Source organism: Medicago truncatula, chromosome 6 (assembly GCF_003473485.1).
Source record: "Medicago truncatula cultivar Jemalong A17 chromosome 6, MtrunA17r5.0-ANR, whole genome shotgun sequence".
Taxonomy (NCBI): domain Eukaryota; kingdom Viridiplantae; phylum Streptophyta; class Magnoliopsida; order Fabales; family Fabaceae; genus Medicago; species Medicago truncatula.
In genome coordinates, this window is record NC_053047.1 from 37440760 (window position 1) to 37461114 (window position 20355).

Consider the following 20355-nt stretch of genomic DNA (forward strand, 5'->3'; position numbering starts at 1 on the left):
GAGTTTGTTTCAGAGCAGTTTAATGAGTTTTGCAGGTTGAAAGGAATCAAGAGGCATAGAACCGTACCAAGAACACCGCAACAAAATGGTCTTGCTGAACGCATGAATAGGACTCTTTTGGAGCGTGTGAGGTGTATGATTCTAGGAGCTGGGTTACCTAAGAGTTTCTGGGGTGAAGCCGTGACAACGGCTGCTTATTTGATCAATAGATGTCCATCAACGGGGATAGACCTCAAGACACCTATGGAGGTATGGAGTGGGAAACCGGCAGATTACTCCTCTTTGAAGGTTTTCAGAGCTTTGACATATGCGCATATCAAGCAAGACAAGCTTGAGCCTAGAGCTTTGAAATGTGTCTTCATTGGTTATCCGGAAGGTGTGAAGGGGTACACGTTGTGGAAATTGGAATCTAGTGGAGGATCAAGAGTCTTGATTAGTAGGGATGTTACCTTTGATGAGACCCGTATGGGGATGAAGTGTAAAGACCTAGAGACTCTAGTACCGGAAACTATGGTGGAGAAAACTCAGTTTGAGGTGGAGATTCCAAATGAAGAAGAAGAAGATGTAGAAGATGAAGCTTCAACATCGGATACAAGTGGAACTCAACCGGTAGTGGATCCGGAGTATCTCTTGGCTAGTGATAGAGAAAGAAGGACCATTACGGCTTCTAAGAGATTCGGTTATGCGGACTTGGTGTGTTTTGCTCTAAATGTGGCTGAAGATGTGCAAGACTCGGAGCCTAGAAACTTCAAGGAGGCATTTGAGAGCAAAGAGAGCAAGTATTGGTTGAAGGCGGTGAATGAAGAGATGGATTCATTGGAAAGGAACCAAACTTGGAAACTTGTGAAGCTACCTAATCACCAAAGGGTAGTTGGATGCAAGTGGATCTTCAAGAAAAAGGATGGCATTCCGGGTGTTGAAGGTCCAAGGTATAAAGCAAGACTTGTGGCAAAGGGTTTCACTCAAGTGGAGGGGATCGACTACAACAAGATCTTTTCACCGGTGGTGAAACATTGTTCCATAAGGATACTTATGGCTATTGTGAATCAATTCAATCTTGAGTTGGAACAAATGGATGTGAAGACCGCTTTCTTACATGGTGACCTTGAAGAGACAATCTACATGGAGCAACCGGAAGGTTTTGTGGAGGACAAGTCTAAGGTGTGTCTTTTGAAGAAATCTTTGTATGGGTTGAAGCAAAGCCCTAGGCAATGGTATCGTCGGTTTGATGAATTTCTTTTGAAGACCGATTTTGTGAGAAGCGGATATGATTCTTGTGTGTACATGTTGAAGAAGAGTGAGAAAGTCATTCTCTATCTTCTTTTATATGTGGATGATATCTTGATGGCGAGCTCTAGCAAGGATGAGATTATGAAGCTCAAAGAAAGGTTAAATGGTGAATTTGAGATGAAAGATCTTGGTCCGGCAAAGAGAGTTCTTGGGATTGATATCGTGAGGAATCGTGACAAAGGCGAACTTTTCTTATCTCAACTTGGTTATTTGAAGAAGGTGGTGGAGCGTTTTAGAATGTTAAACTCTAAAACCGTGAGCACTCCCTTGGGGCACCACACAAAGTTGTCCATACAACAATGTCCTCAATCCGAGGATGAGAAGCAATTGATGGAAGGTACTCCCTATGCAAGTGGGGTTGGAAGAATCATGTATGGAATGGTTTGTAGTAGGCCGGACTTAGCTTATGCGGTTAGCATTGTGAGTCGGTTTATGGCAAATCCGGGAATTGTGCATTGGCAAGCTTTGAAGTGGGTTTTGAGGTATTTGAATGGGTCTTTGAAGGGCGGTTTGAAGTACACAAGGGCAGCTCAAGATGAAGACGCTTTGGAGGGGTATGTTGATGCGGATTATGCGGGCAATATGGACGCTAGAAAATCCTTATCGGGTTTTGTGTTTACTCTTTATGGCACGGCTATTAGTTGGAAGGCAAATCAACAATCCGTGGTGGCATTATCTACAACTCAAGCGGAGTACATCGCACTTGTTGAAGGTGTGAAGGAGGCCATATGGTTGAAAGGGATGATTGGTGAGTTAGGAATTACTCAAGAATGTGTGAAGATACATTGTGATAGTCAAAGTGCCATTCACTTGGCAAATCATCAAGTGTATCATGAGAGGACAAAGCACATTGACATTTGTCTGCACTTTGTTAGAGACATGATTGAATCAAAAGAGATTGTGGTTGAAAAAGTGGCATCGGAGGAGAATCCGGCGGATGTGTTCACCAAGTCATTACCTAGATCAAGATTCAAGCATTGCTTGGACTTGATCAAATTTGTCGAAGAGTAATTCCCTTTTGGAGAGAGCAGTATGGTGGTTGATGGTTAAACTGACATCACCACCAAATTAGAAGTCAAGGTGGAGAAATGTTGATATTGGCTTCAAATTTGTGGTCTGGAAGAACAGAGAAATTGTGACACGATTTTTGCATCGTGACACGATTTCGAGGTGCCGTGAGCTAGTTTGCAAGACGCCAAATCGTGGCACGATCTTGGGAAATCCTGACACGATTCAGAAACTTGCTCGTTAAGTATCCTTGATAAGGACTGGTCAATCCTTGGGTCAGACGCAAATCGTGACACGATCTTGGGAAATCGTGGCACGATTGCTTCAGAGGAAGACTAGTATATATTGTGTTCTTGTGCTTTTTTGAGATAGAGCTTGGAAGAGCTTAGAGAGAGAACTTGGATAACAAAGGAGGGAACCAAAGGGTTGAGTGTCTTTGTTGAGAGTGTCTCTTGGGTTGGGAAAAACATTGTAATCACCTTGGGTAGTGAGGAGTTCATTAGCTGGAAGGATCTAAAGCTTCCTCTAGTGTCTTCTCTTTAGGGTTCATATTGTGAGAGTGGGGAAATACATATGGGTAGAATCTAGGGCATGTTCTTGTGTATAGCTTGAAGGCTATTGTTTCTTGTAACCCTTTGTAACACTTTCTCATATTGGATTGGAGAGCTGCTCTCTCCCCCAGATTAGGCCATATTGGCTGAACTGGGTCAACAATCTTCTTGGTATTTTGTTCTTCCTTTTCTTGCTTATCTTGTTTGCTTTGTTATCTCTTTGTAGGGGTGTACATGGGTTGGGTAAACCCAAAAAACCCGTCAAACCCACCCAAAAAAACTCAAAAAAGTGGGTTGGGTTGGGTGATTGGGTGGATATGGTTTTAAAAAATGAAAAACCCATAAAAAATAATGGGTTTTGGGTAAAACCGGACCCATACCCAATAAACCAACTTACCCAATAATTTCCAAATTCTAATTTCATTTTCATAGGGAGGAAGAAGAATAACAAATGTTTTGATCATAAATTTAGTTTAATTTCTAAAATTGACACAACACATCCTCTATATTGAAAATAAAAAAAATATTAGAGTTACAAATTATGATGTTGCAATTATAGTTACTTTGATGTTAAAGCAATTTTACGTCATCCAACTTTATTTTATTTCAAGTATTCGATGATCAAATTTTTTATTTAATATTAAAATTTATTATTTTATGATGCTAAAATATAGTGAAAATAGGTTATATAATTATTTTAAGAAAATAAAAAGTTGAAAAATTTTTATGAAAAAAATACAAGGACTCGTAGTTTAATCATTTCATATTAACAAAAAAAAATTTGGGTAACCCACTACCCAACCCAAACCAAACCAGAAATTAGTGGGTTTGCCCAAACCCACCCATTAATTTAACGGGTGGATATTTTACCTAACCCAAACCGGAGTACCCTATATGGTTCGAGTCTTGGGTTTGACCAAATCCAACCCAAATCAACCCACTTACACCCCTATCTCTTTGTGTGGTTTTGCTCTACACTAGTCTAGGGCTGTTTTTGTTGTAGTTAGCTTGGAGACCATTTGGCTCATAGATTATCACTACCTCTTGCTCCACACATCTTTGTTTTCATTGGTGTGAATTTCAACCGGATTCACAACAAATATTTAAAACCTGAAGAAGCAAAAAGAGTAAGATAATAACCAGAGCATAAAAAAATCAGATATCATAAAAGGACCAAAAGCAAGTGCAGGCTTCAGGAGTCAGGAATATATACTGTCTGAGTAGTTAAACCTTGGATCCAAATAATACATATGTAGCAAAACCAAAAGCATCTATAGTTCTTGAACAACAAAAAACTTCTCAGAGAAGATGAAATTGCCGAAGTGTTGCTTAAATCAAAACAAACTCAATGACATGTCAATGCTAGGGGTGGCAAAAATACCCATGCCCATGGGTACCCGCGGGTAAAATCCATCACGGGCACGGACGGGTAGCTAAACGGGTATCCATGGGTATAATTAACGGGTATTTGACTACCCATTATTATATGAATACGGACACGGATTTGATGGTATCCATACCCACGGATACCAATACCCAATAATAAATTAACTTAATTACTAAAATATCCTTATATATCTTATTATTAACCTATTTTTAATTTTTTTTAATTTATATTATTAAGTTGACAGATTAACTTTTCACGTTCTTTCCCCAATCCATGCCTTTATTTTTCTTCAAATCCCATTGAAACCATTATTTTTCTTCAATTCCCATTGCAACCATTATTTTTCTTCAATTCCCATTGCAACTATCCTTCTTATTCTTTAAAACATAAGTCTTTACTCTTTAGTCACTCACCTCTCCCTCTTATCTTCTCATTTGCTTCTTATATGCTAGCTAGTGTCACTGAACCAATCCCACTGCTTTTTCTTTTTCTTTTTCTTTTTCTTTTTCTTTTCTAGGTTCTACAAAATCAAAGTTTGAGAACATTGAATTCAATTCAATTTTGGAAGATATGGATGGTGATATTGACATAATTGGTGAATGACATTGTTAGTAAATGTTATAAATTTTATTTCAACTATCATTGTCATGTTGATTATTTGGATTTTTATTTAGAGATTTATATGTTTTTATTGCAGAAATTGGGAAGTCAAATGAAGTTATTGAAGTTTGGAATGCATGCAAAATTTAGATGTTTATTTGGATATTTTAATGTTTTTATTTTACTTCATGAATTTGTATGAATTATGTAAGAATTATGAATTTTCTATGGATTATGATTTATGAAATTTTGAATAGATTATGTATGGATGTTTAAAAGTAGTTGAAGTTTTTTGTTAATTAAAAAAAGTTATTCTTTGTTCCAAAAACTAAATAAATTCAAAAATTCATGGGTACCCACGAATACCCATGGATACTTCAATACCCATGGGTACCCACATAATGGGTACCCATGTGGGTACGGGGCGGGCATGGGTATCATGTTTATCCAACGGGGTGGACACGAGTATCATACTATCCGTGTCCATGGGTATCCATTGACATCCCTAGTCAATGCCCTCAACATATAAACTTATATAAATCAGTCAGAAGATTAAACACCAACTTCGCCAGTCAAAATATAATATAGAGAAATCAAAATGGAAGATATACGAGAAGTATATAGTTTTTGGTTAACATACTTAAAAAAGGCAATAGAAAAAAATTCTTTCCACTAGCAGAGGCAAGTACATAAAATGAAATGATGCTATCAAGTTGAAATATAAATATAATATAAAAAAGTTTATATAGCAAACAATTTGACCTAGTTTCAATCTTATAGTAGATCTCTTGTAATCATTTCACGAATAATTTTCTCCGCCTTATCATTTTCATCTTTATCAAACAGAGAACGGATGATTATTTCATAAGTTACAACGTTTGGAATGCAACTATTGTCTTTCATTTCTAACAACAAAGCCAATGCTTCATCAAACAAGCCCATGTTACACAACCCATGGATCATAACGGTATATGTGTTGACAGTTATATTATAGCCTTTGACCAAAAGATCCTTAAAGATATTTCGTGCATCCTCTAGTCTTACACCTTTACACAATCCATCAATAAGAATAGTGTATGTGTACACACTTGGTTGAATACCCTGGTCTTTAAATTTCGTTAACAATGCAATTGCTTTGTCAACCTGATGGTTTTTGCATAAAGCATCCAATATAGAATTGTAAATAATTATATCAGGTGGTTGACCTCTATCATGCATCTCATCGACTAGATTCAAAGCATGAGAGATTTTCTCCGATTTACAGAAACCATCAATAAGGGAACTATAAGTTACCACATCAGGAATAATTTTTTTGCATTGCATTTCTTCAAAGAGATTAATGGCTTCACCCACCCTTTTAATCTTACAAAACCCATTAATCATGATATTGTAGCTTTGAACTATAAGTTTATCAGGTAATTTCGATCCGTACAAACTTGAAATATTAGAATGTTATATTATTAGTAAGTGCTTTTCTTTAGTGGAAAATATAGCTTGACATGGTTACGAGAAAGGGAGTCAAACATCAATTTGAGCACATATCTATTCTAATGTGCATGTTCATTTAACCCACTTGGGTTGGTCTGGTGGTATTGGCTTGGGGTCTGGGAGTGTGCTCCTCTTCGAGGTCTCAGGTTCGATTCTTTCCGGTGCCAATTTAGGTAGGTTAATTTAGCTTCCTCAAAAAAAATTTGCATGTTCATTTAAAGCGTTGTAGTGTAGGTGAGTTGGTTGTTATTACAGATTATGGCAGAATCATTCATTTTCAGATTATAGGCCTGCAGCACTGGGGGATATCAATGCATGTTTTATCACAGTAGAAATTTATTTCTTGTCTTTGTTTTCTAATAATGGTCTCAAAGCTAATGACAGTGGCTTTATGGTATTGGATTCTTATTTTATCTAAGTTCGTGTTTATAGCCACATAAGGTCCACTGCCACACACTTATGAGGATTTCCAGGAAATAATTATTCAATATCACTGCCCTGAATCTGTGATTCTTACTAGGTTTGTCAATATTACAAGGCGATTCCAATTTGTTTCCTCTCTTTGTGATTGATTTCATGCTCCTTGTTCAAAGCTTCGTCTAATTCCTGGCCTTTGTTTATACTTGTTTTGCTAATATATATTGTAATACTGCTGAAACAACTGTAAGGCCTTGGATATCCGAACTTTCCTTACATAAGGTGCATTCGATGCTCAACCTAAATGCTACCCTTAATAAAAATATCTCTCAACCACGTTTCTGTAACACCATAAGCTGAGTGGCCACTCCGACTTTAAGGATACATGTTTAATGGAATGATGGGGCCATTTGGCAAGGGAGGTTGCGTATCCATACTAGAGAGGATACCTTGTTTCAAATTATCAATATTGCAAAAAATAGAGAACATGGGTGAAGGAAAGTTAGATTTTTTGAGTGAAAAGAACACAAAATAAAGTATATAGTGATGAAAATTTTGTGCTGGGATCCCGAATATTGTCTCTTGAGGTAGTGTGTGCCCCATTATCCCTCAAATGTCTGCGCTTCTTCTGTTGTTTGCTCCAGATTCTGTTCTGGTTTTTCTTAGTCATTCGACCGAGCAAGATTGTCTGAGGCCTTGTTTCTCAGGTTCTGTTTCTGGTGGTTGTTTTGCTGTTGTACTGTCTTGTTTTGTGGCCTTCACGGGGTTCTGGTTTCGGCTACAACATGCTGTGTTTGTCTGTTTTGCTTACTATGGGTTTCGGGTTGTTTTTTTTTTGTATCGATGTTTTGGTAGTTTCAGCATCCTAGTAGTGGTTGTTTTTTGCTGTGTTTCTCTTCGGGTATTCCGTCTATATACCACATCCGATGTTTTGTATTTCCCTGTGTGGCAAGATTGGTGCATCTCGTGCAGGTTTTGCTTTTCAATATACTTTGCTGATAGCAAAAATGAATGTGAAATTTATGCAAATAATATAATTTGTTCTGCATTAAGCTTTTAGTAAATAAGTGGATACATTGCATAAGCATTAAATTGTGATTTTCTAGGTTGAACTCTAAAGAACAATAGGTTCAAATAATTGACTTTTCTGCTGTTAATAATGCAGTTATTGTTACTTAAGTGGAGGCATTGCATTAAATGTTTAAATAGATAAGTAGCTCCCAATTGATTAAGGCTTGATTGACAAGGTAAAAGTTTTGGTTAGGTGAACATAAGCGACTTCATGAGAAATCCATGGTTTGTGGATTAGTTGCTTTATGCATTGTCATTTTAAGGCAAGGTTTTATGAGATTGAGGGTAACATATACCACTGTCTTTCCCTCCTCATTCTTTAAAAACTATGTGTTGATGTCTGTTTGTCCCTTCGTAATTTTGTTTTTCCTCTCACATTCCTTCTAAATACTTGCAGCTAGAAGATTTTGTTACTTTAGGTGAAGCTATTAAAGATGGTGTTGCAAGCTTGTCAAACAATTGAAAGTACAACCAAAGATTTTTGTTTGAAAATTTTGTGGAAAAAATTATTAGTAGGTTTGGTTAGGATATCTTATTTCATTTTCTTGTTATAAAAAATTGTTGATCCAAATATAATGTTGTGATTTGCTTGGATTTTGTAAAAATACTTGTGATGTGATTTCTAGATTCAATGTGATGGATTGACTACAAAAACACTTATAGATAATCCACTTTTTTTAATCTATTTCAATCGGTAACTTTTTATGATAGAGTCATAATTTTAGTCTAGACAACTTTAGGCACTTTTTACAACGTCTCAAAAATTATAAATGTGACATTTTTCTAATATTATTATGATTTAAAAAGTGTTAGAAAAATATAACTAAGTAACATTTTTTAAAAGTTACCAGTAAGACTGTAAAATGTTACTGAAGGTCTTTAGTAACATGAGTTCACCTAACATTGTTCAAATGTATTGTAACAACTTTCAAATTGTTACTAAATCTCAATTATGTTGTATCGGATACACTATGATCATCCATGGTATTGTTGACTATTACTCAATTTTTACATAGATCTGCTGTTACTTTCCTAAAACCAAAATTAAATAAAGGTTTCAACAATAATTATACATTTATATGATCATCCATTTGATTATTTTCACTAAATTGAGTTTACTATACTTTAAAAACATTTTTGTTTTGAGTCGAGAGAAAAGAGCTATCCGTTAGATGGAGCCACCCCTATGGAAAGGCCACCATTAGGAGGAGAGGCTATCAGCGAGATGGAGCTAGTTCTCGATTCACCCATTTTGATTATTTTTACTAAATGGAGATTTCTATATTTTCTTTAAAGACTTTTATCAAGATTTTCGACAATATATTTTTAAAGGCTTTTGTTATGATTTTCAACGATATATTTTCTAAAGGCTTGTAATCTTATGTTCACCTCTTTACAACATTGAGATTAGAAATACTCTATTCATGATATTGATTTTCACGTACAATGATACAAAGTAATTGCAAGCAGAAATATTCATGTTGCTTCTAAATGTTAGATATGTGATGGCTTGTAGTAAGGTTGTACCAGAAGGATAAACTCACGGTTTAAAAGGTGTTGTAAAACATTTCCCTAATAGTTTGGTTCATTTTATTACAGTTTGGTTAAACAAGCTACAAGCAGCATATTTGTTATGTCGGCGACATTGGACTCAGAAATATTTTTATTTGATTTTAGATTAATAGAATTTTATACGGTTACTAGTTTGTAACTGAACATTAGCTTTTGAGAAACTTAATTACTCGTGCTCATGTGTGTTTCCCTTCTAGTTGGTGGTGATTGTTGTCTCCTCACTAAGTCTTTATGACTTACCCCTTCTTCTTACATTTTTTTCAGATTTAAAGTCAAGTGCGTAGAAAGCTGGTAGCAGAGTTAAAGATCTGTCAATGTAATTTTTTTGGGTAGGTCTACTCTATGTATAAACTGAATGGTCGATGTATCTGCAGCTATTGGTAGTCGACAGATGTTTTGTTTTGAGTTGTATAAACATCTAGTTATGTCACTTTGAGATTTTGCTGATGATACAAGTATATAGACAAGATTCATATCTTGGAAAGTATTCAAAATATAGAGGATACTCTGTCGAAATTTCAGTGGATAACATTATAAGTGAAAGTCAATTTGAAAATTGTTTAAATTATAGTTTGTCAAGGGTCGTCAATAGGCTTTCCGGACTAGGAAGCTCTAGTTCGTGCGCCGATCACGAAATTGAATTTGTTGGGGTCGTGACAATTATTTCGTCAATTTTTTTGTTTATTATTATTATTATTATTATTATTATTATTATATTCACTTGATTTCACCAACTACACCTCTGTTAACTCTGTCTTGGTTAGAGAAAAGGGACATGTGTCACTTGATCCAATAAAGAATGCAAAGAAGGTTATCCTAACGTCGGTCTGCTTTTGGCCCGGATAAAGAGAAAGGATGAATGATGTGAGAGGTAAGAAAGAAGTTGATAATAATATGTAATCTATCCATCTGAACTTCTTCCCCTTCTTCTAGAAATTCTGTTCTTTTAAGTACCCTTCGTTTTACCACAAATATCATTTCTCTTGTAATTTATACAATTGAATCTTCCCTTATTTGAGAACCACATTGATTGGATTTCATTTGGTACATATAAGAACCCTTGCACATTATTATTTCTCTGACTTCCAATATAAAGAACCAAATCCTCCCATCATTTTCCTATTAGAATGTTGTCTTTTTCAAGGCTAAGGAACAATTTCTCTCTTCCATGTCCCAACAATTTCATTCTTTGTAGTTTTATGCTACACTCTCAGCCTAATTCCCATTTACACAATGATGATGCTCATGATCATTATGTTTCCTGGTTCAATCGCATGCTCAATATGAAACCTACTCCACCCATCTTTAAATTCGGTAAGATCTTAGGTTCCCTCGTTAAGCTCAATCATTTCCACACTGTTATTTCCCGCTTTCTCGACTAATGGAACTCCAAGGAATTCAAACTGATGTTGTTAATTTGAGTATCTTGATTAATTGTTTCTGCCACCTCCATCAACTCAATTATGCTTTTTCTGTTTTGGCGAAGATTTTCAAATTTGGTTATCAACCTGATACCATCACAATGACTACACTTATGAAAGGTCTCTGTCTTAGTGGTCAGGTTAGGAAAGCATTGCACTTTCACGATGATGTTATAGAAAAGGGATTTAAATTGGATCATGTTAGTTATGGAACCCTTATCAACGGGTTATGTAAATCGGGAGAAACAAGAGCTGCCCTGCAGGTTCTTGAAAAGATTGAAAGGTTGAACGTTAAGCCTGATGTTCTCATGTACACCATAATCATTGATAGTCTCTTTAAAAATAAGCTCGTAATTGATGCTTATGATTTATATTTTAAAATGCATGTCAAGAAAATTTCTCCTAATGTTGTCACTTACACGTACAACTTTAATATATGGCCTTTCCATTGTCGGTCAATTGAAAGAAGCAGTTTGTTTTTTCAATGAAATGTTGTTAAAAAATAAACCCGAATGTGTATACCTTTAATTAATATATTGGTTGATAGTTTATGTAAGAAAGGAGAGATGAAAAAAGTTAGCAATGCGTTGGCTGTAATGATAAAACAAGAGTTGAACTTAATGTTGTTACTTAATAGTTCTTTAATGGATGGTTATTTCTTGGTTAAAGAAGTGAACATGGCCACATATATTCAAAACTATGCCTCAAAGGGGAATGATTCCTGATGTTCAGAGCTACACTAACATGGTTGATGGATTATGTAAGAATTGAATAAAATGGTGGATGAAGCTCTGATTCTCTTTAAAGAAATGCATTCCAAAAGTATGACTGCTAACACCGTCACATACAGTTCACTTATTGTGAGTTTTTGAAAGGTCTGTCATATTCAGCAGATACTCATTTCCTGGATATGGTTCCATGAGTATATGTTTACTTAGAGCAAAATTACATTTTTGGACTTTTTTAGTTGAAAAATCAAAATAAATTGAGGCATAGTCACAATGCTACGAAACATTCAGATCGTCTAAATGTTTGTTTTTATAGAGGTGTTTGCAAAAAACCAACTCAAAATTCGATTTCTTGATCGAGATTTCTTTGGTTTTGCTATTTTAGTTTTTTGTGCTTTAAGAATTCATTATTATTTCGTCCCTTGGTGGAAAATTATAATTTTACGAGCAAAGACATATTTTAACATCCTAACCATTCCTGTAAAAAACCATGAAAAAATTAAAGAACTATGTTACTTTTTCGGACTTTATATCTATCGTGAAAAATATTAGGTTCAAGATAGGAAGAATCTCAAATTATAAAGACAAGATCTGTATTTCTTTAGTACAGAGTCATTAGTTACACTTCGTGTACATTAACATGCTCAATTTGAATAATTAACTATATTTTTTTTAGTATACGAAATGACTCAATTTTTTATTGTTTGACAAACAACCCAATATTAATTGAAAGTAATGTTATCATTCAAATTAATTTAGTCACGATTCAAAACGATTATAAAAATTATTTTAGTCCAAAAGTAAACCTTCAACCACACGTCAAGCTCTTACTTACATTCTTATATATAGTAAGAGCTTCATCCATTACCTGAGCTTGAGCCAGCAATTCTGCTATTTTTCTTACCTGAGCTTGAAAGAACAATTCAGCTCTTTTTGTTTCCTGAGCTTGAGCATGCAATGCAGCTCTGTATCTTGCCTCGGCTCGAGCGAGCGATCCCGCTGTATATTATCAGGAGAGATGCCGAGTAGCGATAGTCTGTAAGCATAGAATTACAATTAATGACTTGCTCTATTTTACCAGGTTATAATCATCCATTCCTACCAAGTTTTTAGTTATCTTTATATCATTTCTTGATTTTTAGTTTTCAATTCTGATGTAAATGATTAATTTAATCTGTTTCATATATATGAATAACGTTCTTTCTCAAGTTATTTCAGAGAACTTACAAAAATAAGCTGAAAAATCTTATGCCATTAATTAAAAATTCAATTAAGCTAATCCAAACAGGTCGTATGACCAAAAAAATGACGTTTTTTTATTATTATTTTAAAGAATTGTATTCTAGTAAATAAATTGTGGGAAGATTTTAAGAACTAAAATTAGTTCTGAAAAATGACAATTATTATTGTTATTTTTAATAAAAAATGGAATGACAATTGCAGTGACTTGGAAGTGGATTTTGGTTCTGAAGAGAATGCTTCTATTGTATATGCTGCCTTAGCTGTTGCAGAACCAAATCCTCTCATTATTTTCTTAGTGCTAGTTTGGTTCAGCTTTTTCCTAGTCCAGAATCACTTCTACAGCCTCAAAATTGAAAAAAAGCAATTTGTCACATGTTTGGTTCAGCTTTACAAAAGCAATTCTCTTCTCCAAAAGCAATTCTGGTTGAAGCTACAATTTCTAGCTTTTGAGTTAACCAGAATCAATTCTCCATTAAATTTTATATTTTAATTATTACAACCTATTATTTTCCTTTATTGTCCTTCATCAATTATCCTTTTTGTTTGTATTTAATTTGATAAACCAAATTTAATCAAAAAAGTTAACATACCAAATTAGCCCAAGAAAATATTGATGGTTATGAGTTACAAGGTACAATTTCTCTCTTCCAACTGGATCATTATAGCTAAGGGATTTAAACTGGATCATGTTAGTTATAGAACCCTGATCAACGAGTTGTGTAAAACGGGAGAAACAAGAGCTGCCCTGCAGGTTCTTCGAAAGATTGAAAGGATTCTTGTTAAGCCTAATGTGCTCATGTACACCACAATCATTGATAGTCTTTGTAAAGATAAGCTCGTAATTGATGCTTATGATTTATATTCTGAAATGATTAAGAAAATTTCTCCTGATGTTGTAACCTATAATACTCTAGTACACGGATTTTGCATTGCGGGTCAATTAAAAGAAGCAATTGGTTTTATCGATCATACGTTGTTAAAAACATAAATCCGGATGTCTATACTATATTGGATGATGGTTTATGTAAGGAAGGAGGGTGAAAAAGCTAGAAATGTGATGGCTATTATGTTAAAACATGGCGTGGAACCTAATGTTGTTACTTATAGTTTTTTAATGGATAGATATTTCTTGGTTAAAGAAGTGGATAGAGAGAAATATGTATTCAACACTATTTCTAAAAAGGGAGTGAAACCTAATCTCCACATGTACAATAAAATGGTTGATGAAGCCGTGAATCTCTTAAACGAAATGCATTCCAAAAGAATGACTCCTGACACATTCACGTACACTTCGCTTATTGATGGACTTTGCATATCGGGGAGAACCTCTGATGTTTGGGATCTTATAGATGAGATGCATGAAAGAGGTCAACCTGCTAATGTGATCACTTACAATTCTTTATTGGATGCTTTGTGCAAAAACCATCAGGTTTGACAAGGCAATCACATTATTAACGAAGATCAAAGACCAAGGTATTCAGCCAAATTTGTATACATACACATTACTTGTTGATGGAATATGCAAAAATGGAAAACTTAAGGATGCAAAAGCGGTTTATCAAGATCTTCTGATTAAGGGATATCATTTAGATGTTATAATGTATAATGTGATGGTTAATTGGCTCTGTAAAGAGGGTTTGTTTGATGAAGCATTGTCCATATTGTCAAAAATGGAACACAACAATTGCACCCCTGATGTTGTAACTTACGAAATTGTTATCCGTGCTTTATTCAAAAATGTTAAGAATGATAAGGCAGTGAAACTTCTTTGTGAAATGATTGATAGAGGTCTACTGTAATCTAAAACTAGTTGAGATGCTTTCAAGTTACAATTTGCTTTTTTGAATTTGAAAATGACCATCTAATCTTTTTTTATTTTCATAGTAATAAACAAAAAATTAGTGCAGTTGACTCAAGATTACATTTGTTTTCATTAAAAGTTGTACTTTTCTTATAACTGAATTACTATGACTTGTCTTTCTTCACTTCCTCTCCTTTGTCCTCTTGTAAATCTTACAGAAGGGTGAATTAGCAACTCTGAAATCTACCTATGAGTCTCATGGATTGAGTAAATTGGAATTCAAATTAGGATAACTTGGTGGGATAGGAGTGTTAATATCAGCCGTAGAGCCAAACATGTTTGTATTATTTGAGAGCAACATACTTTGGTTTTCTATTGTCTCCATATTTCATTATATGCATTCGACATGATCGAAAAATCTTTCATTATTTGCCTAATTCTTATTTTTACTGCATTGTTGCCTAATTCTGGTTCAGATGCTATAAGTATGATCATAGAAATATTTCATTATATGCATTCGACATAATGGAAAAATCGTATTGTTACTTACAACATTTCAATGTGTTGCACGGATTAAAATACACACTGCAGTGAATCTAAGATGCCTAAAAATTAAGAGAAAATTTGATGTTGACAGCTTTTTTGTTGTCCAACACCGTATATAAATACCGCATAAATATTATTTCATTTTTTGATTAGTTTTCTTCTCTCAAAGTCACATCTATGATGCCTAAAAATAAAAAATAAAAAATATAGAGAACTCTGACAAGACTTTATTTCATGCTATTAACATTTTGGACAGCTAAAACACCAAATTATCAAAGTCACCGAGGTAAATCATTCTTATAACTGAAACTATCACTGTCGACGATGCTCTTATCCTTACCCGAAATCTGTTCTGGATTTATCTATGGGATTAGAATCTGGTGTTTCAGTTAAGGTCCTAGCTGCTGGGGATTCGTTATCTCCGTTTTCGGAAGCTGAGCTAGCAGCATCATCCATCTCCTTCTCTGGACATTCAATGTGGAGACACTCAGCAACTTCATTGTTATAACTATCGTAGTCATGACTTCGACTTGAAGCTGTAAAGTCTTCTTTCTTGACAACACTAAACACAATTCCATTAAGCATTCTTTCGTGCTGCAAAAAATCACCTTCAGTTAGAATTATGCTAGACCCATTCATGACAACCCTGTTGCCATTTTCTCTTGGATCGGATTCTGAGTTCTCGGAGCATCTATCCGGTGTTGTTAATCTTGGACTGTGATACTGAAAATCACGAGGGCTAAAACTAGCTCCCATTCCTCTATTTAGTTCAGTATCAACGTCTAAGTTTTGGACAAAGTCGATGAACCTATCTGCCGAAGTAGTTCTCATCAAAGGACCACCAGATCTGGTCCAAGTATTCAAGTCAGCACTTTCGGATTCACTGTCACTTACATCATGCATGTTTCGGTGGTACTTTGAATTTTTACCAGTGGATCCACCGGAACCACTAACCCCATGATTAAATGAAGCAGCAGTGTCTGCAAGAAAGTCTTCAAGAGATCCTGTAGAATTCTCTCGCGCAATGACATTCCATGATGGAATTCTTTTTATAGCACTGAATTTGGTACTACTTGGAAAACCATGAGAAGCAGAAGCGGCTCTCTCAGCACTTCTTTTGAGTCTTCTCATATGATTGAGAATTGCAACACACTCGTCGAGAGCAAGCTCAATTCCACAATTAGCTTTAATGGCTGAAAGTTTCTCCCAAGTGCATCTTCTTCCTTGGTTAGCTGCCTTTTGAAGCTCCGCATGAGAAGGGTTTTGGATAATTTTTGAGTACTGATACACGACACAGGAAACATACATAAGTTTACCATTATTTCAGTAAATCCTCTTTAATAAATGATACATAAACTCCTTAATTTATTCAAAATGAAAGGGACTCTTTGGCTTAAGAGTATGTTTTCTGTCTTCTTCTCTCATTTTCCCTTTTAATTGAAATCTGGCCATTGTTTTCAACTTTATTACATGCTTTCGAAGATTTTTACAGGAAGCATAAAGACAAGAAAACCAAAAAAGTTGTATTCACTATTTTCTACACAAATCTTCGAAAACTGGAAACAAAATGAGAACTTTTTATCAAACAAGACATAAAAAGTTCATAATTTTTATAAGAATATATTTAAATTTAAAATGACCGCTAATACTTTTTTCTTAAAATTGATATATCAAGATGAAGTTATTTCTTTTATCTTCAAAGAAATATCTTGTTTGTTTAATTGTTCTTGAGCCTCTATACCTGAGCAAGAGTAGCCGGCATAACAACTGTTACATCACCCTCCCAATCTTGAGCAAACAACTTTGCAAGTCCGCCTAATGGAAAACCGAGTTCCAGTATTTGATTGCATCGATGTTTCACCTCCATCTCTACCAGATGAGCCAGCTACAAAATAAAAACCACAAGGGTTATTATAGTTACATACTTAGAATGTTATAGCAGTAGCATACTGCTGTGCAGGTCCATTGGCTAACATGTACGATGTCTTAATGCAATAACTGTTGAGAGATACCACAAATTTTCGTAATCAAGGTGGGGAAAACAGTATATAAAATTTTATCGTAGTGGTTTGGACGTGAGAATTTTATACGTGCATTATTATCAATTCTATGATTTTTTTCGTTCTACATATACCATTAAGTCGTATTTTTTATAAGGAACGGACAATTTGACTTAATGGGAAATGTAGAAGGGAAAAATCATATAAGAAAATAATACAGGAAATGATAGTTCAGACACATCCATATGCATCTATTATCGTCCTTATATAGAGATTCAAGTCCATGAACATACCTTGGCAGCAAAATTACCTCCATAAGCTCGTACAAACTCTTTCAGTCTCAACAATGGTGCAATATGAGGATTGGCCTGACTGACAATAAAATGATTGACATTGAACAACTCTTTCAATTGCATCATAGGAAGATCAATTTCCAAGCTACCATCCCTCCAACGACGCACCTGTGAGGAACCCTCTTCAGGTCCCAAATTAAACGGAGGATGGTAAGGAACAATATTTCCACTTCTATCCTTTGCCATCAATTCTTGAGCCTCAAAAAGACCAGGAAAGGCGCAAGAAGCTGTGACTGCACTCCATATAACAACGTGGGGCGAAGTCAAGTAGTTAAGGCATCTAGGCGGCTCATGCTTTCGTGGGGAGCAAACTGTAATCCCAAGAACTCGACCTGTCATATCGTAAGCTTCTTGAAATGTAAGGTTGCTTGTTAGATGCCTCAACATAATCTGCAACTGTCTGATCTCATGAACTGCACCGAAAGTTGTGACCCTCTTCACGATCGTAAAAATCCCACCCATTTGATCAAAAAACTGTAAGGAGTGTAATGAATCCTCAAAAAAGCTTTGAAGCTCAGGCCAAGACCTAGTAGCAACAATAGAGCACATGATGGATCCTACACTTGAACCAGAAATTATCCTAGGCATAAGCTTATGTTCTACAAGCGTTTTAACTACACCCACATGAAAAGCTCCAAGAGAAGCACCCCCACTTAAGAGCAAAGCAGTCCTCCCAAATGCATGTCTAGTTTCATGCATGAAAGCAAGCTTTTCTTCCAACGCAAGTTCCTCCGTATCAGAATGACAAACCATTCTCAACTGAGTGGAAACCTCATCAATATACTCCTTAATCTGTCTAGGCACATGAAGCCTACCTTTATGAAGCTCAGGGTTACACATATTACCTAGATTTCTAATAAGATCAGCTCTCATACAAAATATAATATCTCTAAGACACCCCTCTTGTCTGCGATGTCGTAATTCTTCAAGCTTGTTCCTTACCAATTCTACATCATAAAAATCTGATTCATTCATCTTTGGTGTCTCCTTATCAAGCATTCTTGATGCATGAGCCCACTCCTCATATGTCAAAGCTCCTCTCATCATATTTCTCCAAAATTTCCTCCTATATGCTAATTCAGCCCTTACCTTAACATTACTGTAACGTCTTAACATGAAAGCAACAATTGCCATAATGGCTAATATCCCCCGAGGGTTTCTTGGATGCAACGATGATATAATCGGTCCCCAAAATTTCCTAAGCCTATAAAACACATCCAGTAACTCTACATATAATTGATACCTTAAATGTGAAATAGATTTGCAGAAAAGAACCCTGAAAGCAATTGTTCGGCCAAAAATTCCCGAAGGGCCAATCGGAAAAAGATCAACGGAAGCTTCATTACTTATACCGTCCATTGCTAACTAGGGTTTGTTTAAATTTATGTGTATTTTTTTATATGGAAATTGGTTTATAAAGGATTTGAATTACACTTTGGATCTAATATACAATGATGAAATTTGAGAAGGGGTCCTCCTTAAAAATTAGTGGATAAAATGAATAAAAAAAAGGACGTTATCATGCATGCATGCATGCATCAAAAATATTATAATAAGAAATTTCTTGAATTCATTATCATGCATGCATCACAATTATTATATATTTGATGGTTGAATTGAAGAAATGAAGGGAACAAAACATACACAAATTTGGATTAAAATGAAGGAAATAAAAAACATGAATCAATTAACATGCACAAATTTGGATATATGGTAAAGGGGATAATATAAGAATAATAAGAAAAAGTTCCCGCTAAGCCATGAAATGAAGGAAGAAGAGGCTTAGCGAGAACAAAAGTCTGAATGAATGAAGAAATGAAAAAAGAATAAGGAAGGTATGAGGAACATTGGGATTTTGGAGGTTGGAATAGTTGTGGTGATGCTTTTGTACAAAGTTTTTGTTTCTATTTAAATTTAATATTAATTATAGTTTTGTCAATAATAACCATGTATATTTATTGCAAAGACAAACATCTAAATCTAAACTATAAACAATTGGTAGTTTACATATAAGCCAAATATAAAAATGTAAACCTCTCAGTTTTCAAGAATTGAATCTATGATTGACTAAAGTTGATCTTCTTTCAATGGGAATCAAACGAACACTGCAACAAGACGTGAAATCAAGCAATGCCGCACAAGACGATGAACAACTCAATGCCACACTTGGACAACAAAATCACGAAAAAACTTAATATATGTGTAAATCACTTGTTTAGAATAAAAGAAAGGGCAAAGAAGATGCAAGGGGTTATTCTAGGTCAAAAATGATTTAAACCTTTTCTCGATGAGTAAAAGAGAAAGAGAACTTAAAGAAAAGATGGAGTTTCTTTCAGTTAAAAAACTAGGACTAATGAGGAGCATCTCTCTACGCCGCCGTCATAAGTTTCTGTTTCATTAATAATCAAAGTTAATATATGTGTAAATCACTTTTTTTTTTTTTTTTTTGAGGGAAAAGTGCTTATAGCATTTCATTAATAATCAAAGTTTCAATACAATTGGGTATATGAAAATAGATAGCGGGACTAGCGAGAAATGTGGCTTCCTTTGCAAGAGTGTGAGCCACCACATTAGCTTGTCGCCTAACAAACTCCACCCTAGAGTTGGTAAACTTGGACAAAAGCAAAGACCGGGAAGCTGTGATGATGTTTCCACATTCCGTTATGTCTTCCCGACCCGAATAAAGACCATCTTTTGTGGTTTTAGAGTCGACTTTAAAATCAATGTTATCAAGGTGCATATCGCTCGCCCATTGAAGCGCATGGTAAAGGCCCAAAGCTTCCCCAATGTCAACCGGATAGACACCAATAAAACTAATTGTTCTAGCCAACACGAAAACTCTCCCTTCGTCACGGATGCAAATACCAATTCCTGTTTTAT

At 35.1% G+C, this 20355-nt stretch overlaps 3 protein-coding genes across 3 annotated transcripts; 1 reads left to right on the forward strand and 2 right to left on the reverse strand.

Annotated features, from left to right (window-relative positions):
- Positions 1 to 5610: 5610 nt before the first annotated feature.
- LOC120575818 (pentatricopeptide repeat-containing protein At1g62930, chloroplastic) lies at positions 5611 to 6219 on the reverse strand. The gene has a single exon (XM_039827112.1). It carries the CDS (start codon positions 6217 to 6219, stop codon positions 5611 to 5613), a length of 609 nt encoding a protein of 202 aa, XP_039683046.1.
- Positions 6220 to 10765: 4546 nt separating this feature from the next.
- Positions 10766 to 14574, forward strand: LOC25496760 (putative pentatricopeptide repeat-containing protein At1g12700, mitochondrial). Its single transcript, XM_024786575.1, has 3 exons — positions 10766 to 11115; positions 12977 to 13081; positions 14205 to 14574. Exons 1-3 carry the CDS (start codon positions 10766 to 10768, stop codon positions 14572 to 14574), a joined length of 825 nt encoding a protein of 274 aa, XP_024642343.1.
- An 884-nt stretch (positions 14575 to 15458) lies between these two features.
- Positions 15459 to 18834, reverse strand: LOC25496763 (triacylglycerol lipase SDP1). Its single transcript, XM_013597464.1, has 3 exons — positions 17416 to 18834; positions 16864 to 17007; positions 15459 to 16403 (listed from the first exon to the last, which is right to left on the reverse strand). The coding sequence occupies exons 1-3, from the start codon at positions 18832 to 18834 to the stop codon at positions 15459 to 15461; spliced, it is 2508 nt and encodes an 835-aa protein (XP_013452918.1).
- Positions 18835 to 20355: the final 1521 nt, after the last annotated feature.